The sequence below is a fragment of the Camelus dromedarius genome, chromosome 30, assembly GCF_036321535.1.
Source record: "Camelus dromedarius isolate mCamDro1 chromosome 30, mCamDro1.pat, whole genome shotgun sequence".
Lineage (NCBI taxonomy): Eukaryota > Metazoa > Chordata > Mammalia > Artiodactyla > Camelidae > Camelus > Camelus dromedarius.
The window spans coordinates 14137154-14162059 of record NC_087465.1 but is presented as its reverse complement, the minus strand read 5'-3'; the positions used below and the strand labels follow the sequence as shown (position 1 = coordinate 14162059).

At 37.9% G+C, this 24906-nt stretch overlaps 1 protein-coding gene across 2 annotated transcripts in view; it reads left to right on the top strand.

The window, feature by feature from the left end:
• The window catches only part of STAU2 (staufen double-stranded RNA binding protein 2), a 233779-nt gene that overhangs the window by 124292 nt on the left and 84581 nt on the right, over positions 1 to 24906 (top strand). The window contains exon 12 of one of the 2 annotated variants that reach the window (XM_064480883.1): positions 13482 to 13595. The exons of the other annotated variant lie outside the window; for it this stretch is intronic. Coding sequence (XP_064336953.1) covers positions 13482 to 13595 — 114 coding nt within the window. The remainder of the gene's footprint in view (positions 1 to 13481; positions 13596 to 24906) is intronic. 2 annotated transcript variants of the gene reach the window in all.

The following is a 24906-nucleotide window of genomic DNA, read 5'->3' as shown; positions in this document are numbered from 1 at the left end:
CCCCTTTTTCATCTTAGTCTTATTCCTTAAGATCAACAGCTGTAATTTCCTTTAGAAATGCTCTAGAAGATCTGTATTGTGTAGAATGATCATGTATTTATAAAAATTTTACAAGTTTAGGTGTAAGAGAAAAGATCATGTGTTTTTGGGAGTCTTTTTTTTTTTTTTTTTTTTTGGTTGCCTTCACAGAAACCTGATTCTTTCAAATCTATTGCCAGGTAGTCATCAGTGTTTTTAATTAGGCTATTAATTATGAACTCTAAAAAGCTGTTACCAGTTGTTGGCTCTGTCACCTGAAATTTTAAACACTTAATTTAAGACTTAAAATTTTAGAACTTGTTTTTGTTGTTTACCTTAAGAATAACAATGAATCACTGTTTAAAAATAAAAGGACCTTGGTTCATACAGTTAAAGTACTGGAAAAAAAACTAAGCTGTTTTTAATTCTATCTATAATCTGCATAGGATGAACTAGAAATAAACTGTAATGAAAAGGAACTCAGTTTACTTACAAATCCAGTCACTGAGAAATGTCTGAGAGTTACACTACATTTGCATTTTTATAGAAACGAAGCACAAGTTGCATTCAAGCTCACAACTGATTTTTTTGCTTGGAGATGTTATTATGGTAGATGTTGTTTTGCTGCCAGAAGAACTACTTACATTTTTGAATTTATATTTATTTGTTAATTCCTGGCAATGACAACAACTGTAATTTAAAAATATTTTTCCTTTAGTCAAAATGTAGAATCTGTTTTCCCTACATCTGGGCTGACTACTCAGCCCCCCCCCCCCTTTTTTTAAGCTTAATGCTGAGTTAATATACTCTTATTTATGGACAAGTTAAACATTTCCAAATTTGTGTCCTGTGATTTTTACATACTAATGAATATAAACAGATGGTTTTAAAACATTATGACGCTTCTTTGGTCAAATGAGCTTGGTGTTGTTATGAAATATTGTGTCGCTGACGGACGGCAACCTGCAGCTGTGGGTGAACAGAATGTCCGTGGGAAATGGCTTCCTGTGCCGTCAGGTACACAGCACATCCTCATAATGTCGCAGTAGAAGAGTCTTTGTGGTTAAGAGTTTTAAAGCCTATTTCTTTATAGGTAACTTTCTCAGGTATATTTACCTGGTAAAAAAACATGTAGATTGCTCTGTTTCTTAAATGCTTTAATTGGACTGTAGTTTAGAAATTATAGGGCCAGCTTGTTATCAATTACATGCTGTTGTGTTATTTTTATTTCTAGAATTTAAGGACAATAAACTCCTTTTCTGTGTTTCTAGGTTAGTGCTTCTACAATTTTGTTATTGTACACTGAATAGATATTATTGCTTACGGAATATTGTATAAACTCTTCTCTGGCCTTCTGTGCCCATTGACATTTGATTTAAGCCTACCAGAGCCATTGTATGTGACAGCTATATTGTATTACAAAGTAAAAAATATATCAGTGTACTGAAAACTAAGTTGTTTTAACTTTTAAATTTTTTTCATTATCCACTCTTTAACTGAAATTCATAAATTACAGAAAGCTTATTTGCTCACCAGAGTGTAGGTATTAATCTCACATCCTTTTGCTTAAATCTATAAAATAATTAAAATTATTATACAATTAAAGTTATTATTAATAAAGCTCACTTCCCAGGTCAGAATATGACTGAACTCTTGCACATTCTCAGTAATTCTTTTATCCTTGCTTGGGCTCCCCTAAAGTTTTTATCATATTTTAGATGCAAGCTTTTGGATCTCTATCAAAAGTGAATACTTATTTCTTTGAAATTTTATTGAGTGCATTTTTAAATATCCTCTTTTAGAACCTGAATATTCTTATTGATTTATTGTTTTTTAAGAAAAATAAAGTCTGTATCAACAGTTCTGTGAACCTCAGACTTTGCACAGCTCAGTCGATATGCTTCTATAATGTCTATGCATTTCATAACAATTCAATTGAAATATAGTTAAACCATAGCATTCAGGGTTCCTGGTGCGTTCTTTGATACCTTTTAATTATAATGCCAGAATGTTTCAAAATCATTCAGCTTTTTAAAGAAAATTATTATGGAGGAGACATTTTTGAAATGCTGTGCATTCGAACTGAAGTAGAAGACTCTGTTTTGTTGTGTTCTAATTTACATTATTCTAAGTTTTTGCATCTTTCATATGCTCTTCCATACTTATTATATTAGAGATTTCTTTGTATAATTAAATATAACCAGTACCATTGTTTAAATGAGCCACTAGAAAAACGATTAGATTGGAAATTAAAATGAATTGTTTTAGTAAATTCTCCTTTCTTGATGGATTTAATTTTAACTTTCTAGTCTGTGCCCCTCCTTGTGATTGTCATCCATTGAACAGTGTTGTTTTTGAAATCTTCAGAGTAAAATATGATAAACTAGATTTGTTTTTCTCACATGAAGAAGTAAAGAAGCACTTCTTTGGTATCTTAGTTAAACTGTAATTAGTTTATTTTATAAAATTCAAGGAGTGTTTAAAGGGAGGCTTTTCATTATCGTGAGTTTTAGACGTGTCGTTTTTAGCAAGATGAGAATGTCAGTAGAAGGCTTAGAAATATCTATTTAAATTTAAAACTTTCTTTTCAAATACAATTCAAACATAATACATTTCAACTATGTCTCCTGTTTTGAAGTTTAACATGGTTATAGCAGGCTTCTTTTATAGGTTATGGGCTTTCTTTATTTATTTTTGACATGTATGACATACAGCGTATTTTAATAATATGACCTCAGTACAGATTACATTGAGGTGGGGCTTGGCCAATTTGAGAATCAACCTTTTTCCTTTCTCTTTTTTCTTATCTTCCCTATACCTCACTTTTTGTAATACATACATTTATCATCAAAGTGGCTATTTGCAGTAGCTTTTTTTTTTTTTTTTTTGAGGAATGGGGGATCCATGTTTTTTTTGAAGACCAGTATAAATAAAATTTTGTAGATTTCTAATAGGAAAATATGGAGAAAGATATAATGCTTCTCCACTTAGAAATAAGTTTCTAATTTGTCCTTGAAACATAACTTATACCATGTCACTTCTGAGCCCAAATTTTCATCTACACTGTTACACAATGGCTGTAAAAGTGATGAGAAATTATTCAGAGTACAGTGAGCAAAATACATTTAGGGGTTTGGCGTGGGGTCAAGAGATTCTGCTCTAATTTATAGTTACTTCTTAAAAATCTCTGTTGGATTTAGCGTGTACTGTTTTCCAAAGATCTTGGAGAAACTGGAAGAATTCTCCTGAAGCCTTGGTTTTCCTATAGTGACCCTAAAATGCAGGTTTATTCTTCAAATAGGCAGCCCACGTTCATGAAAACTGACTTCCTGGCTTTGGTTCCTTTAAGCCTTGATACACTTGTCCAAACCCCCAACGGTACGCATACTACACATCACATAACTGTACTCCATACAGACCAGTAGAATTACAGATCAGCTCACTTTGCTGAAACTTCCAACTCTTTAGAGAAGAGCATTACATTTGAAGAAGGAAATCCTGATGCATATAAAAGCATACTGTGATGAGTAACAGTAGTACAGGTAAGAATCAAGCAGGCCTTGAGTAAAACAGTCCATTATTACTGCATAAACTATGCCCTAACATAGTATGTGGATCTGAAATGAGCCAGCATGGTGTAGGAAAAAAATGGCCGCCGTCACGTGTCACACCCAAGTAGAAATATCTTTAGCCTTTTCCATTTGTATCAGAAGAGATTTCAACCCATAATTAGCACTCTATCTGGCATTATTTGAAAATCAGTAATTAATCATTTCTTCAAACAATTTGAAGAAAAGGAAATTGTTTTTCATCTAAAGGTGAATTTCATGTCCTCTTGCTAGAAAAGGTTGGCGATGATGTGATAGTTTTCCTTTGTAACTGAAGATTAATTGTAGTACCCATCAGGTGACTTCTTGTTGGGTCGGTAATCCATGTTCATTCTAAGTCATGTTGAAATTACCTATTTCCTTCTCTACAGCATTCAGCCATGGCTGAGATTTTTCTCATGAATCACAGTGTCTAAAATTTCAAATGTATTACTCTCTTCTCACCCAGGACAGCCCTGGAGAAAGAGGACAGTATGTGGAATACTGCATATAAAGAATTTCTGCACACTGAAAAAAGCTACTCTAACATACCAGAGGCATTAGGAGATACATGAGTAAACAAGGAAATGAAACTAACGTCTATTGACTGCCTTGTTATGTATCAGATAGTGAAGGAGGCATTACATACATTGTTTTATGATGCAGCACAAGTGCCTGGCACACTTTTGCTTTTTCCTTACGAATATTTATTTTCTTTTAAACCAAATGTGTATAGTAATTGGAGCCTCATCCTAAAGGTAGGACTGGTGTCCATGGTAGTCCATGGTCTTCTGGATACTGTTTTGGTTTAGTCATAGATTTCATCAATAAATTTATTTATGCCTTCCACTGTATACACACATGAGTCTGAGTCATTTAAGAATTCTCTTTTGAGGTGGAAGGAGCTTTAGATTTTATTCAAAGACATAATTTGGTTATGTAAGTACACATTTGAGAGACTACACAAATAAAACATCCTATTAGTAACGCAGTATACTCATTTCCACATATAGAATTATTAGTTAATTTTAAACCCTGACATATTTTAGGTTTAAGAAAGTTCTGCTATCTTAACATGGTCACATCAAAAAGCAGATTTAGGCAGGGGAGGGTATAGCTTAGTGGTAGAGTGCATGCTTAACATGCATGAGGTCCTGGGCTCAATCCTCAATACCCCCCATTAAGGTAAATAAATAACAGTCTACCCTCCCCCAAAAAAAGACTAAAAAGAAAAAAAAGCAGGCTTAACTGTCAAAGATAAGAAATATTCGAAAAATTTCTTAAATGTCTTTATCCGTAATATTGTCATTGTTTAAGTATAAGAAAAGTTCGGAATCAAGTCCTATAGTGAAACATCTGAGAAAACAAGGACTATTGTTGGAAGATGATACAAAGTTCCCAGCTTCAGAAACTCTTATTAAGAAAAAAAATAGTAGATAATACATTAGGAATAGTTTTTGATAATTTCAGTATGTATGTGAAGAATTGAATGGATATGAAGTTAATCCGGCTACACCATATCATTGCATTGAATACTGGAATTGATTTAGCTGAACAGCAGGAAATGGAACATTTACTTATTCACTCTGGGCAAGTACTTAAGAAGTACCTATGCACGCCGGGTATCAAGCAGTGGGCACAGGAAGAGTTATGGTCAAACTGGGGACAGACAGACAGGAAAATGAAACCAATATATAGAAGACTGGCCACTGCCACCATTTAGTCCTGGCTCCAGGGATCAGTGTTTGAACATTACACAAGCATTTGATAAATAAAATAAATAAAATAAAATATTTGTAGCACACTGCAGGGAATAACATACGCAGTGCCTGTGCCACGTAGTAAGTGTTGTCGTAGGTGTAATACGGCACGTGTTCACCGGAGGTGTGGTTGTTTATGGTAAATAAGAAGAAAAGGAATTGCAGGCAGAGGAAGCCAAGTACTAAGGACATAAAAGGGCCTGGTGTTTCAGGAAATGCTTACAGTTCAAAGTGGAAGTGGTGGGCAGGGAGGCTGAAAAAACGTGTGTGTGTGTGCTGCTGGGAATTTGAGTTTAGCTGTTAGGCAGAGACCACCAACTTATTTTTTAAAAGGTAGTGGTTTTGTAATTTAGATAGTTCTCCAAGCAATGTGAAGGGGGAACTAGACAAAAAAGAGAAAGATTGGTTGCAGGAAGACCAACTAGAGTGATTTTGCACAAATGCAGTAGAAAAATAACTGAGATTGATTTGAGGCAAAGCTAATGGTCATTGCGGAGTGGGGCCGAGGTGCAGGTGTCCACAGTATAGTCGAGAGAATTCATTGATCTCTTGCATCAGCTTCTGTGAGGTTGCTTTCACTGGCCTGGTCAGGATGGAAGCTAGATTTAAATGCGTTGAAGATAGAGACTATTTGAGGATAAATTCATTCAAGAATTTGAGAATAAAGTAAAGTAGGAAGGTAATATGAGTGTGACCTGTTTTAGGAAAGACTATATTTTTAGTGTGAATGTGTTGAATAAACTTAGAGAAGGTTAATGAGTTCCATATTAAACATGGCTAATTTGAATTGCCTGTGGGACTTTCAAAGGCACTTAACTTGTCCAGTAAGCACTTGTAAATGGGTCTGATGATCAGCAAGAGAGGGTAGGAGACAGAGATTGGGGAGTCATCGGTATACAGATGTAATTAAAGCCATAGAAGTAAAGACTGACCAGGGAAAGTGGGCGAAGGCCTGGGAAAGATTCTCGATGAATACTAACAATGTAAGGGGTTCGTTCATTTATTAAGTCAACTGAAATATATCGAGCACCTGCCACGGGCTGGGTGCACTTGTTCCCTGTAGGGGAATTGGGTTACCTCCTTCCAGTCTGGCAAGAGTAGAAGTCTAGGCTCCCCAATTGACCTTTGCTGATGGGGGTGAGGTATGTGTCTGCCATTTTTTCCATGGTATTAGGCTGGAGTAGGGCAGTTATTGTCCAAACAATTTCTGTCTTGCCAAGTTATTCCTTTTCTGGCCCTTTTGTTAGAGCAGGCTTTCTGGGGGCTCCCCCCCATACTTATTGGCATTTCCAAGATACTAAATATTCTAACATCCAGTCCAGGTTGTATAAGACAAAAAGAAAATGCAGAAATTCACCACTCTGTTGTTTTTTTGGGTCTTGAAATCCTTACCTTATCTTCTTCTTTCTCACCACCTTTCTGAGTCCTTTTATGTTTGTTTTATGTATGATATCAAGAGCTTTTACTTACACTTACTGGAAAGAATAGAGAAAAGTAGATCTCTTTCATTTTGTCTGGAAGCAGAAGTCATAAATAGTCTTTTCATCATGAATGTAATTTTAATTACAAATTTACTATATTCCTAAAATCTGTAATTCCTGAGGAGAAGGCAACATATTCTAGTATTTTTGTAAAAAAAAAAATTAAATGTCATTATGAATGAAACCAGTATATAATGAAAAGACTTGCAAGGTCTTGTCTTTGATATCCATTTTTTGAAGTGATAGTTAATACAGCAGAATTCTAATACATGAGAAGTGGTAGAATTGGTTGACCCTCTTGGCAGAGTATTTTGCATTAGTTTAACTTTGGTGGTATACTGAGTGCCCATGTAACTAATTTTTCTTTGACCTTGGAAAAAGTATTCCTTGTTAAAAAGTTATTTCTTTGCAAAACCTGTAGATGTTAAAGTAGCTTGTTTTACGTTTATAAATGGATGTGTGTGAGTTTATCAAAACACGAGTATGAACTACAGAAGAGGGAGGCTCCTTTTCTGGTAGCTGTGTAATTGACTGTTAAAAATCACTTAGTCTTTTCTTTTCTTTTCTTTTCTTTTCTTTTTAACTTAGTATTTTCTTTTGATGGAAATGTAAAACTAAAATAACTGTTTGTGTATATGTGTGTGTGTGTGTAACTTACATCTTGATTAGCTGCTTCCTTAGACCTTCACTGGCATAGTCAGTGGAAACTGAAAAGCAACGAACAAATATTTAGGATTTTTGTCATGTATAAACTCATCGCTTAAAGACTGCAGTTATCTCCCATAACAATACTGATACCCCGTCTGTTGTTGCATTTGTTGGATAGTTTTTATCTGTGACTTGTACTGGGAGTAAATCTGTACATCTCTGCTGGGCTTTGTACACCAAATATAAGCATGTCATTTTCAAAGCTTTTCTTGAGCATAGAATTTCTAAAAGAGAGAAAAGATAATTACAAGCTGAGTCTCAGTCTGTATAATGTGATTTCATTCATTCACTTGTCCTTTTAGAGGCATTAATGTGACAAGCATATTGCATGCAGAGTGAAGCAGATTACTCATACAGCTAAAACACCAGTACGTGACTGAACATGTTAAATATATGTTTACATTTTAGTTACAAAGGACTTGACTTTAGTTACGAAAAGGATTTGGGGGAAAAGCTTTAGAGAAAGTCAGTGACAGGCATTATCCTAATGTAATATTATTCTTCATAATTATATATCTTGTCATATCTTTTATATTATTACATTACTATGGGATGTGTTATTCTAATAATAAGAATGTCTAATATTTATTTTAATGCTAACCATAAGCCAGGCATTGTTCTAAGTGCTTTTCATGGAGAAACTTCTTTTATTTATTAATTATAAATTAATTCATTAGTTATAAATAGATAGGTACAACATAGATTTCTACTATTGCCTGTAGTTGACCCAAATAAATAAGATGATTTACGTGCCCTCAAGTGATCTAAAAATAGTAGTTAAAAAATGTTGAATACCAATTTACTCTACTTATTAGGGTAATACTGATCAAGCAGCATTGTTTTGTGCTTTGCCAAGAATTTGCTAGTTTGCATGTTAATAAAGATTTAGGTCTTTTGTGCAGCCAGTGTGCAGACTCTACAAGAATCCAGCATGTTTTGAGTATCCTAAGGTCTAGTCCTAAACTGAGGTCCTTCAGCTCCTTGCTGTGTCTGCCCCTCCCTGCAGGGCGTCTATGCCGCTGGACTACAACGTTATCCCTGCCTGCTTCTGTGTAGTCAACGCCGGGTTCGTGACCCTGAGGTGCGCTAATCAAACGTGTTTTCTTGACACAGTCATTGTGTAGGTATCACATGTGAGTGTGCAGGCCTTTATCTTTCCTTAATGATCTCATGAGCAGCTTTCTTTAAAGATGGATCATTTTCACACCCTCTTCATTTTTGTCCCACCGGGGGGGGGTGACTGGTAAAAACATCTGACACACAGGCAGTTAACCAGTTCCCTGCTGAGATCCGTAAAATATTTAGCAGTCCTACAACATCAGGGAATTTTTCAGCCCTGCAGGAGACAATCTGATTTAACTTTTTTTGGAGATAGTGGGTAGGGAATTTGAATTTTCATTTGAATGGCTCCACATGTTTTCACATGGGCATGAAAAAATTCACAAACCTAGTAGCTTTTTATGTAAATTATTTTTAAAGCTCAGAATACTTTTCTTTATTTCTTAAGTTATCTAAATAGTTGAAGTGATTTGTGTGTCTCCTGTCAAGAAGTCTCTAAACTGGCAGAATCATTATCAGAATGCACTATTATAACATCTCCTTTGGGTTTATGTGATAACATATCAAACTAAGAAATTTAAAGTAAAAATTATTATGGATTTGCAAATTTCAAGGGAAGCCACATTATTTAATTTACATATATTGAAATCTCTGACCCAATCTTTTAGTGGAATAATTTTTGTAAGTCCAGGAGAAAGAAACAAAATGTCAGTTTGCTGTAGTTGATGGTGTTATAAACCCAGAACAAGTGCTACAACAGTATACAAATCAAGATCAGTTGCTTACATTTTAGGGTATGAGAGAGAGCAAAATGATACGATTCATAAACAATAAATCTTAAAGTAAACATAAGAGATGACTTTTGTAATGTCCTAAAATTATCTGTTTTCATCTTTCATTAATCAGAATCAAGGTCCATGACATTGCATATTGGAATTTTTAGGTCCACATTTGTAGAAACACTGCTTTGTTGTAGCAGAAATATTTCTCCCATTAATTGTGAAAATTTGTGCATTATAGAACATAATGGAATTTTATTACTCTAATTATTTCAGCCTAGAGTTCCAAGATTCCTGGCTTCTGCTGATGCTTTCAATCATTAGGAAGCATTTTTAGATTTAGAAGGATGAATTTTAAAATGTCATTCACAGATTTTTTTTGTTTGAAAGTCACAGTTTTATGAACTCTAATGTTTTTATGTCCAAGAAGAAAGTAAGTAACTGAAGAGCCATATCAAACTTGTTTCTTTGAGTGATTGATTGTATGATTCTTGCTTAAGGCCATTTATCTGTGCATTATTACTTTTTGTTTAATTTGCAGTTGTGTCCTCAAGGAAGAGTTTTCTATATTTTTGACATATTTTCATCTGTTCGGTGGGGGGAGCAGTCTCAGTGCAGCGGGTGTGTAAACATGGAATGATTTTATTTCTCCAGTCACCACTCTCATCCATGCTCTGTCATATCTCTTACTCATGTTTCTTTATATCGTTGGCAAATCCCTTAGTTTCCTGGTTATTTTTAGTTTTAAAAAATCTAGCCCAGTTCACCGCAAAACTCAAAGCTGATGTCCCCCCATTGCCAGCCAGGTGTTCTGCCTCCAGACACTTGGGGGAGGGAGTGTATGAGGGTGCACCCTGATTTCTTTCCTCTTCCTCTCACTCTAACACCTTGGAGCATTTGTAGTTGGTGGGGTAGGGGCTTGATCTGCTTCTGAGACACCTTCTTCCACATTCTACATCTATTTCGTGGCCTTCCTCCTCGATGTTAGAGGCCTTGCAGGGGTCCAAGGGCAGGAGAATGTGCCACCCGTAGCCTGGTCTCATCCGTTACTGGTTTCCATGTAGATGATGTTCATGATTTTCTTTTTTTTAACTGAAATTTAGTTGCTGTGCAATATTATCTAAGTTACTGGTGTACAGTATAGTGATTCACAGTTGTTACTTATGCTCCATTTATAGTTACTATAAAATATTGTTCATGATTTTCTTAAAGCAGTATTCAGTTTCCCCCTATTCCCTCTGTCCATGAGGGGCAGCCATGTTTCCTTTGGGCCTGACCAGTGGTCCATGCCCCTGACCCCACTGTTGGATGGTGTCGCGTTGGTTGGCCTGAGCAGCCCCTTGGCTTCTGCTGAGATTCTCTTTCATTCTCTTCAAGGGCCGTGGAGACCTAGGTGAGCATCTTCCTTCATTCTTTTTTGTTTTCAGGGACACTGTGTGCCTAGGGCTCCTTCAGCAAGCCCTTAGATATCTCCAGACTCGGTCTCTGTATTTTTGTGTGCTTCCAGATGGGCTAGGGAAATGCGTCAGACTCAGTCAGGATTTCTCTGCAGAGGCCTGTAGGTCTAGTTCTCAGCAAACCTACTGCCAGGGGACAGACTTTCAGTCTCCCCTTCGTGTAGGCACTCCCCATCTCTGTCAGCTTTTCTTAGAGCTACCCCACTCACTGGAAATGCTGTATTCCTTGGAAGATTGGTTCCCTCCCATTTCCCTGCCTTTTCCTAGTGACCCTGTGTATTCCTTATGGTTGGACCAGCTCTGTTGACAGTTATAAGGGTGTGGGAAGAGGGAATAAATGTTGACAGCTCCTTAGAGCTCCTTTTGTTGTTGGCTTTGGGTCCTGGTGTCAATTTTGGAGCAACTGGAAAAATCTCACTGGGATTAGGTTCTTTTGTGAGTAATAAAAAGCTCAGTGACTTAAACAAAATAGATATATATTCTTTTCTCACATAAAAGTCCAGAAGCTTGCAGTCTAGGGCCAGAGTAATGGTTGTGTTCCCTGAAATCTTCAAGGATCCCAGTTCCCTCCAACTTACCATTCTACCATCTCTAAATTTTGGCCCTAGTCCTCATGGTCGAAGATGGTGGTGTCCACATTCCAAGAAGCAAAATGAGTAAAGAAGAAGAACAAAAGGTACACACCTGAAATCTTAAAAGTTTCTAGGAAGCTACCACAGAATTTTCATTAACATTCTACTCAGTCACATGACTAACTTGGCTGCCGGGGAGCCTGGGAAATACCTTTATTCTGTGCCCCACCAAAAATTACTGTGGAAAAATATTGGAGGACAGTTAGCAATCTCTGTCACGGTCACCGGCTGCTGTGACACTTTCTTGGGAGCTGTGTGCAAACCTGCACCTCTATGTGTATTTTGTATAAGCGAGTTCTGTGCGTGCACTCACACCGAGTGTCCGAGGGAGGTGCAGTAGCTCACAGGGTGTCACAGGTGCGCAGTGAATTGGATACAGCTAGGAGAGAAGCTCAGTCTTTTAGTAACAGTATCCAAGCCGCTGATGGGAATGAAGGTTGAAGTTTATTTTTTTGACTGAATTGTCTTGTGCTATTTTTGTCTTCCCTAATTTTCATGTCTCTAGAAGAAATAATAAGACGGCAGCTGGTTGACTGACATACAAGCATGCTCACTACCAATGTGGATATTTAGGAGAGTGTCCTGTATTCCGTGTAGACTTTCAGTTGATGTCAGGGGGCGATTATGTTTCATTTTAAAAAGCGTGTTTTAGGACAGTGCTACGTCCGACATAACATTTTAACTGTGCCGTAAGTGGCTGTGAACTGTAGCTGTTATCGTGTCGCCATGGATTGGCTTTTGCATAAACCTGTTATATGATCAGTTTCGCTCCCCCCATGATGTTTGGCTGCTGTGTGGTAAACAACACGCCTGCATTCTTGAAGTCATGCACACTGAGTGACCTTTCCTTTGCTCAGGGGGTGTAGTCCAGTGAATTCAAACCGTTGTCAAATCTTCTTCCCCAAAGTTAATTTGGAAAAAATATTTTTATAGCAAAATCTTTAAAGTACTTAGGAAACAAAGCTTTGTATGTTGACTTGATTTGAACTCTAAACTACTTTTTATAGATTCCAGAAAGTTTCCCTGCCTTCAGGGATCCGTATTATGTATGATCTGTATTATATATACAAGTATATATAAGATCCATATTATATATGCAAGTATATATATGTATTTATATATACAGGCATATTTTCATTAATTTATCACAAAAGCAATGCTATTTTTACTTTATGAGCTTAGAATTAAACGCTGCTTGAAAGAACTTTTTTGAAAGTAGATAAATGGAAGGGTGGAAATGTTCCCAATAGGAAGATGGAGTCACACTTCCCCCAGCCCCCAAATCCCCTACCTCTGATATGGAGTGTCTTACACATGGTTTTAATAATAGTTGGTTGTATTTAACTAAAAGGAAAATAATATTATACGAACTTCATTTTGGTCTGCACATTACAAATCATTTCAGTTTAATTCAGTTTGATTGCAATGTCAAAATTCCAAGCAGAACATGGTGTAGTGAAGTTTATGTGTGTGTGTGTGTGTGTGTGTGTGTGTGTGTGTGTATACACATATATATAAAAAACAGTGGTTTTATAGCATCTGTAATGTAGAAGTAGATGAGTGTCACTACCAATCAAGCAGCAATCACACACATATAGAGTCAAAGATGAGGAAAATTCAGGTTGACAAAAATTCCATTAGACTCAAATGAACTTGACTCATGCTTACCCTGGAGCCCATTATGCATTATGTGTTATGAAAAGGTGGACAAAAGAGATGGGTGTAGCATGTGGTTGTGAATTATTTTTCTACTGGCTGGGCTAATGTAGAGCACTCTGCAAAGCATTTCCTAAACTCTTTGAAAACGTCAGAAGTATTTAAAACAGAATTAACAGATTTTCCATAGATATTTGAGTCCTGATAAGGTTTTAGATATGTGGATTGTGTGCTGCATAAATCATTTGAGTTTCCTTTCTTGAAAGCCAGAACCTTTGAAAAGGACCTACTGCATCGGGCTCCCTCTTACGAGTGGTGTTCAGATTGCGTGTGTTCTGTTATAGGTTCACTACTGTGATAGACAAAGTGGCAAAGAGTGTGTGACCTGTCTGACCTTAGCCCCTGTGCAGATGACTTTCCATGCTATTGGAAGCTCCATTGAAGCCAGCCATGACCAGGTATAATATGCCACTGACATTTTGCTGTGTTATGGCCCAGCTGAGAAATCAGAGAGCATCCAAGTGGAAGCTATGTGCACACATACAGCTTTGCTTTCCCTAATACATTAGCCATTAGTGCCATTTGCTAGACTTTTGAAAAAAATCAAGACTTTTTGTGTGTGTGTTGGGAAACTGATACCTTAGGAGATTTAAGTTACTTTAGACTTCTAGTTTGCAGTTCATTATTAATTTACATACAGAATTCCCTTGCGAGGAAGAAGTGGTTGCCCTGTGTTGTTTTTATTTTTAATTTTATATTTAATAATTACTATTTTAATAAATAATGAAGGATCAGCAAACCAGTGGAGATAACACTGGAGTCTCACTATGATATACTCATTTAGTTCTGTTGAAGAGAGCTGAGTATTCTAGAACGCATGTCAAATAACCGTGTGACCTTTCAGAACCGCTAATTTACTCCCATAACTTGGGATATTATTAAAGTGAAGTTCCAGTGTTGTCTTTACTTTTAAAGTTTTATTTCTGCAATAAAGCTTAAAGTCTAAAAAGTATATTTTCTTAATAAACAAATTCCTTTGATTGTTTGGATAGCGGCTTGAGAATACATCCTGTTTATAAGAGAATACATATTTTCAATTAAAATAATCATCAGATTAGACTAAACCAATGATCTAGGTCATAGAGTGTCTAGTTTGGAGTCAAAATAAATAGACATACACAGTTTACTGTATGACTAACCAGCTGTGCTTTTTAAATTAACCATTTACATACAGAACAATCATAACCTACTTCCATATCCTTTTCCTGGTAAATATGAGAATTTCTAATAGGCTTGCCTGACTTTTTTTCCCTTCTATCTGAGTAGTGCCTTGTATGGAGAGAATAAAAGAGCCTAATAGTGAATCTTCTCAAATACATGATTTATTATTGTCCAACCCAAACAAGACCTAGGAAAACATTCTTAAGGGCACACCTCCTCTCTAGTTCATGATGTCTCTGACATTATGGGTCTTCAGTCATCAATTGTTGGTGGCAAGGCATTGTGATGTTCAGGAAACAGCATCTAACTGGTCAAAAATTTTGAGTTTTGGGAACTAACCACAGCATATGTAAGCTGCAGCCACCTAGGTGGATTCTCTCATCTCTTTGCAATCCTGTTTCCAGGAATATTAAGTGAGGGAGTTGAATTAGTTGACTTACAAGGTTTATTCCAGTGCTCCCATTGTATGATTCTGTAACTGATCTTCCTGCTCCTGGTTGAATGAGTCTAACCAGTCATAAGCAGTTCATGGCATGTCGATCTGGAAATCAGCGTAGAGGTCTCTCCAGTGCTTCTCAGAGCTGCACACTGATGTGTGCTTTGGCTGCAGGAGGGAGGACAGCAGGGATCTGGGGGACAGGGCCTCTGTATGAAACCATGGCCGAACTATATGCCAGGTGCTGGCGGTACAAGAGAAGAACCTTGGGCATGCCTCCTGCTCTCAGGGAGCTCACACGCCAGCAGCTGCACCCCCTGGAATAATTGGCAGGAAGTCTAGCTGTGGCATATCTCTCTATCCACTCATGGCAGAAACAAATGGCCAGAGCAGTATGAGATAACCATCCTGCAAAGGTGTGTCCTTCGGCTGAGCGGACATGAGAGTGCGCTGAGAAGAGCGGCTCACTGTTAGTGGAGGTAGTTCCCACAAAAGAGCATGGGACTGGGAATGGGGACTGGCATCAAACCCAGACTTGCCATGAACTACCCGGGACCTTGTCTCTTCACCTCTTGAAACTTGGCCTCTTCATAAGTAAAGTAATAAGACTGGTTCAGGCTCATGCCAAGTTCAAATGTCATGGTACTCAAAGTACCCTATGGCACTCTAACAAATTAGGAAAAAAGATACCTTTTCCTTAAAACACTTTACTGCTATTAAAAAGAAAATGGTCGTAAGATTCAAGTCCTCAATAACTACAACGTGAATGCCCTCCCCCTCAATGCGTGCAGTGCACAACCAGCACAACCGTACACAGTGGTCTTATTCTGCAGCTCTCTGGAATGTCAGTTACTCAGTGGTAAGTAAATAAAGACTTCTTTATATTAAAGTAAATGGAAGTGCATCATAGATGACAAGCTTGCATGGAATTTTAAGATAAAAAAACTTCTAGGAAATGTGGCAAAAAGGGTCACATGGATGGATGGATGGATGGATGGATGGATGGATGGATGGAGCCATGACTAGGATAATCATCCTGTATCTCAGACGCTCTACTTTGGCGGCCCCAGAGGTGCAGCGTGAGGGTGGTGATGTCATCAGTGCACCTCCCTTGTTCTGGATAATTCGGCTCCCAGAGGAAAGCAGACACACAAAACCTCTACTCCGCATCCTCTGGCTTTTCTATATTATATTCCCTCTCCTCATACTGATGTTCTGTCTAAGCAGAAATACTCCTCTGCCATCCCAAAAGCATAAGCTTGATCTCACAGGTTGGAAAAAGTGGACCCCTGAATGCTGCTTCACCTATTAATTTGTAAATACTAAAAAACAGGAAAACACTTAAAAGCAAGAAAAATTGCTTTATTTAAAAGACATTTTCTATTCTTAATTCATTTGAGCCAATGCGATTGACCAAGAGAATAAGCATTCTGAAAAAAAGTCTATGTGAAGTTTATAGGTAATCCTTTCTGTGAAACTCAGTTTGATCTTACCTGTACAGAAAATGAGGGTGAGAAATGGAAGAGCTCTCTAGCCTTGAACCTTTACAGTTTATCTTCTTAATTAAAAAATAATAATAACTCTAGGAACCCAGTGAAGTGGAGACTGAATGTCCTACCAGTGTATTCACTCATTGTATTAAGAGGAATAGCACAGGGAAGCTTAAATGAAATTTCTCTACCAGGGTCAGTAGAGATAAGCGGAACGGTCCGGGAAGAGACTCAGTGTCTATATGCTGATGATATCCAAGTGTATGGAACTCTCGTTTCTCCCTCTCCCCCTCCCAAACCTGCTCTTCCCTCTTATGTTTTATCTCCTTTTCTTTTATCCATCCTGCATGACACCACCATCTACTCTGTTGCTCAAACCAAGCACCTTAAAGCCTCCTTGCCTTCTGCTCCCCTCCACGTGCTACACCCAGTCCTGGCATCTCTTCCTCTAAATTACATCTCTGATCTGACCGCTATTCACCACCGCCAGTGTTACAATTCCAGTTTAAGTCACAATCATGTTTACCCCAGACCACTGCAGTAGTCTCTAAACTGGCTTCCTTTTTTCTACTTTTATTCCATTCTGGGCAGTCTTCCACACAGTAGCCAAAATTATTTTTAAGGTAATCATATCACATTACTCGGCTGCTCAGAAACTTCCACTGGCTTCTAATCACACCTACTGTAAATCCAGAGTTTTTGTTGTGGATACCAGTGCCTATGGGATGTGGCCCCCTCCACTTCTCCAACTTGAATTCCTGCCACTCTCTTTTTCACTGTGTCCCAGTCTCACTGGCATTGTTACAATTACATCATAATAGATGAAAGAAACCAGACTCAGAAGGCCACGTACTGTAGATTCGATGTGTATGACATCCTGGAAAAGGCAAAACTGTAGAGACAGAGAACAGGGCAGTGGTTGCCAGGGGACGGGCGGGATCGACCATAAACTGTCATGAGGGAGTTTTGGGGGTGGTTGTAACGTATTCTGTCTTGATTGTGGTGGTGGAAACACGATTGTATGCATTCGTCAAACTTACAGAACTGTACACTGAAAGGGGTAAATTTTACTGTATGTAGATTATACCTCAATAAATCTAACTTAAAATAAAAAAGCCAAACATTCTTTTACCAGTTACTCATGTGGTACTGACCCCAGTGAAGTTTGGGAGGCTGGCATCCCCTTTCCTTTCCTGTTTTCTCTGTGCGCGTTGGCTCCACCTTGGAAGTGCCCTATATTTAACTGATAGCCTGGTTTAGAGCTCCTCTAAATGCCAGTGGCTGGTTAAGCCTGCTTCTGACCTCCTGGAATAATTATTAGTGTCCAAAAACTTGTCTAAGCCTACCCTCGTCTGAGTTTAGGGTAGGGCCTGTAGGCCACTGTTTCCCATTTGGGAACTCTGAAGTCTCATCCTAGCAGTGAACACTCAGGGCAGTGTCTGTCTGGAGGTCCCCATGTGTGTGAGTGAGAATGTTCTACATGTGTTTGCCTTATTCATCACAGTAATTGTGATATTATAAATTTGCATTAATTTACAATGTTTAATTGTCCTGAATATAAACGGAGTTTAAATTTACAGATACAGATCTTGGTATAACTCAACAGATACTGTCCATTCTCCCCCACGGGCCTGATACCCTTTCTGCATCTTTCTTCATTGTTCTTAAGTGTTAACAGGTAGCTCTCCCTCTCTGTCTCTTTTAGGTACAGCAGTCACCTTCTAGTTACAGCCTCAAAGTCATAAACTTCCTTCCTTATCTTTGTATTTTCTTTCTTTTTTTTGTAGGTAGGAAGTAATTCTGTTTGTTTGTTTGTTTGTTTATTTATTGTTAATTAACTTATCTTAACGGATGTACTGGGGATTGAACCCAGGACCTCATGCATGCGAAGCACTCATTCTACCACTGAGCTCAACCCTACCCCCTTGTATTTTCTTTTTATATATCTCCATTCAGACTGCATTGTCAGTCTCACCAATTTCACAAATCCTGGGTCAGCAGGCATGGAGTCGTCGATATACTTAGCTCAGTTTCTGGTGAATAGTGTTTTCACTGCCTACGTTGCTTTGTTTCGGTTAGCTCTGGATCTCGCCTGCTTTGTATAAATAAAAGAATGAACTAATAAGTCAACCACCTAACCAAGAACTAACTAGCCAGTGAAGTGTAACATGCATATTAGTGTTTGCTGTAATCTGACCTCAAGTCATCACTAAGCGAGGTTATGGTATCAAATACATGAACATGCGTACTTAACACTTTACTTAGAATTTTAAAAATCAACAATTTCACTAGAGAAAAGAAATGAGAATTAAACTTATTTTATTTTTTTAATGAGGTATAGTTGATTTACAGTATCGTGTAGGTTTCAGTTGTACAGCCCAGTGATTCGTAATTTTTAAAGGTTATACTCCATTTATAGTTTTTATAAGATATTGGCTATGTTCCCTGCGGTGTACAATATATTCTTGTAGCTTACTTATTTTATATCCAGTAGTTTGTACCTCTTCATCCCCTACCCCTATCCCTCCCCACACTGATGACCACTAGTTTGAATAAGAACCAGATTTGTATATAATGTGTTTACCATGTACTAGATACTGTGCTAGGCTCAGCATAAGCTATTCTGTTTAATTCTCATGGTAACTCTGTGAGGTGTAAGCTGTACCATTTGCTTATTTGCTTCATTTGCTACATCACCGCTAAGAGTTTATGTCCAGACTGGTGAAATCAAACTGAGTTGTTCCTGATGTGTGTGCTTTGACTAGAATTCAACAAAAGGGCACCCATTAAGGGTAACAATTTACAAATCTTATGAGTATTCTCTTCCACTTTTGATTGATTAAATTCTGCTCATAGTTCTTTTTCTGATTAATTAAAAGTCTCTCTGCCTGAGTAATTGTTTCATAATGTCTTACAGCTGTATAGTAATTTAAAATGAAAAGAGAAAAGCCTTCACACATACTGTCTAAATGTATGCTATCACAACAGTAGTACAGCAATTGGTCATAGGCTGCGTACAGAGCTTCTGCAGTGCTAGGTGGTCGTAAATGAGAGTGCCACTACTACCTTGCTCTGTAGTCTGATGGACTGTATCAGCTAGGATGCTTTTGGCTACAAGTAACAGAAAACCTGACTCACGTTGGCTTGAATAATAAGGAACCTTGTTATCTCGCATAACAGGAAGTTCAGAGGAAGGGTGAACTCCAAGGTTGATTGATAAAGCAGCTCAATAATGTCAACAGGGAGTCAGGTTATTTCACTTCTTAACCCTACTATCCTCTGCTGTATCCTCTGTGTCATGGAAAGATGGCCCCAGGAGTTCTCTGTCACAGGCAGCAAGCATAGCCACATCTAAGAGAAAACATGAGATCGGATCTTCTGCTGTCTCCCTTTAGGGGCAAAGACACTTGTGTCTGGAGCTCCTCCAGCCATCTTTCCTTCACAGCTCAGGCCTGGGTGGGGTCGTCACATGCCCATGGTCTAATGTAGCCACTGGCAGGAGAAAGGAGACCACTACTAGTTTAAATGCTTGGGGTGAAGTGGCTGTCGAGGAATCCACCACAAGGACTGCTACATAAGGGATAAAATTCCACATAAATAATTTTAAATTTTCTAGTAGACCCATTTAAAAAATAAAAAGAAACTGGTAAATTTAATCTTAGCAATGTATTTTATTTAGCCCAATATATCTAAAGTATCATTTCAACCAGCAATCAACTCTTTAAAATACTGAGATATATTATCTTTTTTTCATACGTCTCATCTTGGACTAGCCACATTTCAAGTGTGTGTGTTGGACAGGGTGAACTCCAAGGGCATTACGGGTTGGTCCCTGCCTATGTGTCAGGTCTCATCCTTGACCATTCACCCTGTGCCTAACTTACACCTACACTCCATGCCCCGGCAGAGTTGAGTTCCCACGTCTCATGCTCTCTTGCATCTGTCTTTCTCTGCACTCTTCCCTCGGCCTGGTCCATTCTCCTCTTGATGATGAGAGGAACTTTCATTGTTGTATCCATCAGATCCAACCAAATGTCACTCCGGTCAGTAAGCCTTCCCCAAGCCAACTTTGTACATCACCCTGCTGTTAGACTTACCAAACTGCTTTCCCATCACTGGTTTTCACATCGGCCTCCTCCACTGGGCAGTGACTCCAGTGAGGTCAGGGCGGTGTCTCCTTTGTCTTGGTATTCTCTGTGTCTGTGCTCTTGCTCTTGGGAGTCACTGCATACATGTTTATAGGATGGAAGTAAATTGAATTTCTAAGAAAAATGAGAATGACCTGTATTAGGTAGAATTGATGTGATAGAATTTGTGGGAGAAGCAAAATGTTTGGCCCAGGATGCTTTCTCTGGTGATGGCTTTAGATGGCTTTTCTGAGAGGATCCTGAGGACTTCCAGATGTTGACCTCAGAGTATTTACATGCTCTGAATACATCTGACTGTCATTAGAAATCCATCACACATCTCCGTTAATTTCTTTACTGACCTGTTTGTAACTCTAAATTTTTCTGACCTGTCTTGTATATGAGTACATCCTTCTCGGTGTCTAACTTACTTTTCTCAGGTTCCAGGGCTGTCTCCTGATTCTAGCATTTCCCAGTGTAGTGTGTAAGTCAGTAGTCACTGAATAGTGTCATTTGGGACTACATCCCTGAGAATATACAGAGGCACGGACTTCATAGGTTTGAGCAAAATTACCCAAGACAAATAAAGCTGTTTATTAACATAGAGGACACATTGCAGTGACTCTGCGCAATAACAGACCTCACGTCATTATCCTAGAGGTACGTGCAGTAGGGCGGTGGCATTCTTTGTGTTACAGAGATTCAGCGTTCAGTTTGAACCTTACTGTTTCACTTACTCCAGTCCCAAGCCACAGTGCTGAGGGCCATAGACTGTTGAAAGAGAGAGCATGACCACTGCCACTGGCAGCTTCTAGGGGGTTCTGGAGCTGCCAGCTGGTTTTTGTTAACTTTTTGTGAACTCGGATGCTAAGAGAGGTAGTAAATAGACACATCAATCTTAATGTTTGTTTTGGGAAAGTGCTTTCATATTTGTTGATTTTTGTGTTTCAGAATATTTCTTCTATCTGAAACTTATCCCATGACTATAGGACTAAAATTGCTTCTGATGACTTTTCATTTTATTGTATGAAATTCCCATTTTACATAAATATATTTTATAGTTAATGAACTCAATCATATCTTTTTTTTTTTACATTTTATATTTCAGTAATTAGTCCAGTAGTTCACATAGCATTTTTTGGTTTTTGCTTTTTAGCTGTTTCTTAACTGAGGTATAATTGAAATATAACATTAGATTAGTTTTAGGTAGACAGACATAATGATTTCATATATGTATATATTGCAGAATGATCAGTGACAAGTTTAGTAAACATCCATCACCACACACAGTTACAAATTAGTCATACCTTCAAAAAAATATTTCAGGAGGGAAAGTTACCAGGAATGACGTCTCACCACTGGCTAGTTATTACTCAGTGGACTAGAACAGGAATCACCATGGGCCAAATCCAGTCTACTCCTGAATGGTTTTTAGATTTTGAAATGGTTGGGAAAAAATCAAAAGAAGAATAATATTTCATGACGTAGGAAAATTATATGGAATTGAAATTTTAGTGCCCCTGAGGAAAGTTTTCTTGGAACACAGTCATGCCCACATGTTCAGGGATTGTCTATGGCTACTTCCACACAACAGAAGAAGTGAGTAATTACAACAGAGACTTTACTGCCTGCGACGCCTGAAATATTTACTATCTGCCCCTTGACACAGAAAGTTTGCTGATCTGATTCCTGAGCTAGAAGGAAGAAGCATTAGGCGTGCACCTTTTGAGTTTTGTATCAAATGTTACATGTCACTCAGAGTTCATTCTCTTTCTGAAAGAAGCCAATTTTCTGGAAATATTTCCCATGTTATATAACACAGATTTGATTGTGAATTTTGGATTTGTTTACTCTACAATAGAAACCAATTTCATTCTGTAAGGGAAAAATAATTGTCTTTCTTCATCAGTGTTCATCAAAGCATTGAAAGAAAGTTTGCCTGGAGCAAAGGTTACTTTTGTCTTATTTTTGAAATCCCATTTAGAAACACTTCATAGCTGCCTTTTTTTTTTTTTTTGAGTAATAGGGGATATTCTATTGTTTCCATAGTGATCTTTTACTTCTTCATTTCAGATACATAAGCAGTTTCCAGAACCAACAGTGAGTTATAGGGGAAGGTAGTTGGGAAGATTGAATATTATGTATTTTATAACTGACTCATAATTTCACTTACTTGTAGTGCAGCATGACCACATTTCTAAGAGGTTATATATATGCAGTGATATTGTGCACACAAGTGACTTATTAACTTAACCTATAAAGTGATTTTGGACCATAGTCAAAACCCACGACTTGACCTTATTGCTTTCGTTCTCCTGCTTTTCTTTCCCGAAGTGATGAATGACAGCTATTTTAATCAACAGAAAGTGTGAGATTTTAGGTTTTACAAAACATTACTTTTCCCATCTGCACTGAAGACAATTTTCAATGTGGTTATTTGCTCTGTACCTCACCTGACCTGTAGCTTAGTGTTTCACACCAGACTGTCTCTTTGAAGATAATTTCATGTTCATGATCTCATAGGGGATAAATCAAAGTATAAATAGAGCCCAAGGGTGTTTTCTAGATTTTCTCTCGAATAAATTTTGTTCAGTTTTGGATCTGCAAGCATGTTTCATGTCACTAGTTCCTTAATTTTTAATTCAGTGTTCTAATTTCAAATTATTTAAATAGGAATTTAATATTCCTACCATTCTGTAGGTCTGTATATTTGATGTTGATTTGAAGATCACTGGGGAAATAGCCTAAAAAACCTTTCTGTTAACAGTTCGTACTAATGAATCATAACCAGATACATTATTGAGCCAATAAATACCATATGCATATAATTGGCTAAATGGATATGAAAGTTATAGTGGAAAACTGTTGCCTAAATAGACTTTTTAAAAGTGACGATCAATAGAATATAGTTCCCTAGGCCACAGATTTGAGAGCATGATTGCCTACTGGGGCTCTCTTTTATAACCTAGAGAGTATTACCTTCCTCGTAAACTCAGATTATGGTGTTATGTATGATTTACTACACTATTTAAAACCAAAAAAACAGTAACCTTCTCTCTTAGCAGTACACCTTCGATTAAGTCATGCCTCTCCTCATTTCCAAAATTCCTTTTTAGACAAACCAGTTGCTGGCTATTTTTCAGAATTTTCTATTTTATTCTTTCATTGCTGATAGTTATTTGACCTGGTCTCTTTGTTTCTAGCTTGGTGGTTAATGCCTTTTTCAGATCCCATTTTATTTTTTTCTTTAAATACTCTTTGGTTACTTGGCTCCTTTTTTGCATCTTCTGATGGAAGGAATATAAAGACATCTTTAAACCCCCAAATATTTAACATACGTGAAATTAAATAATAAGGGGCCAACAAAGTGATTTTAAAATATCTCTATTGCCCTTCATAGGCTGTACAGGGATGTGCTACCAGCAAACCTGGTCCCTTCTGGTAAGAAGTATCATCACTGTGGCAAGACCCACGCTGACATTTCCCACTCTAAACGACTGATACGCTGATAGGCCTCAGAGCTGGTTCACCCAACCTCATACGCAGAGAGAGGTCCTGCCTTTACGTAGGTTCTTGCCATAGTAGGAAGCACGGAGTAAGAAAATCTGCAGCTCAGGGACAGAGTCACCTGGCTGTTAGTCTCCTTGTTGCTGATACATTTCTGCTTCCTAGACAACTGTTTGCTGCAATCCTTATGTAGCGTTTCCTTACCTTCTCCTTGCCTTGAGCCCTGGCTCCTGCTTGCTTCCCTAGGCTCTGCCGTGTGTGTTTGCCCTGGCCTGCTGGTCCTTTTGTTCTCGCTGATCTTATACTGCCTAACTGAGCCTTGCGATGGCTTCTGGCCATTTTCTGTTCTTGTCTGCACCTTGCATTTCCTTTCCTTCCTTCCTTTCTTTCTTTCTTCCTTCCTCCTTCCCTCCCTCCCTCTCTCACTCTCTTTCTTTCTTTCCTTTCTTCCTTTCTCCCTTCCTTCCTTCCTTTTCTCTTTCTCTCTCTCTTTCCCTCCCTCCTTCCCTTCCTTTTTTTTTTTACAATTCAGTGGATTTTAATACATTCACAGAGTTGCAAAGCCATCACCTCAGTCGATTTTAGAATATTTTCATCACCCCCCAAAAGAAATCTTGTAGTGCTCTAACAGTCACTCCCCATTTCCTCTCAATCCGCCCCGCCTACACACACACACACACACACACACACGCACTCTCACACGGCCCTAGGCAACCACTGATCTACTTTCTGTCTCTATGGATTTGCCTAGTATAGACATTTTAGACAAACAGAATCCCATAGTATGTGGTCTTTTGTGTCTGGCTTCTTTGACTTTGTATAACATTTACAAAGTGAAACGTACTATATGGACATTTCAAGGTTCATTCATATTGTGGCCTGTATCAGTACCTCGTTTCTTTTTATGGCTTGTAATATTCCATTTCATGGATAAGACCACATTTTGTTTATCCATTCATCAGTTGGTGGACTTTTGGGTTGTTTCCAC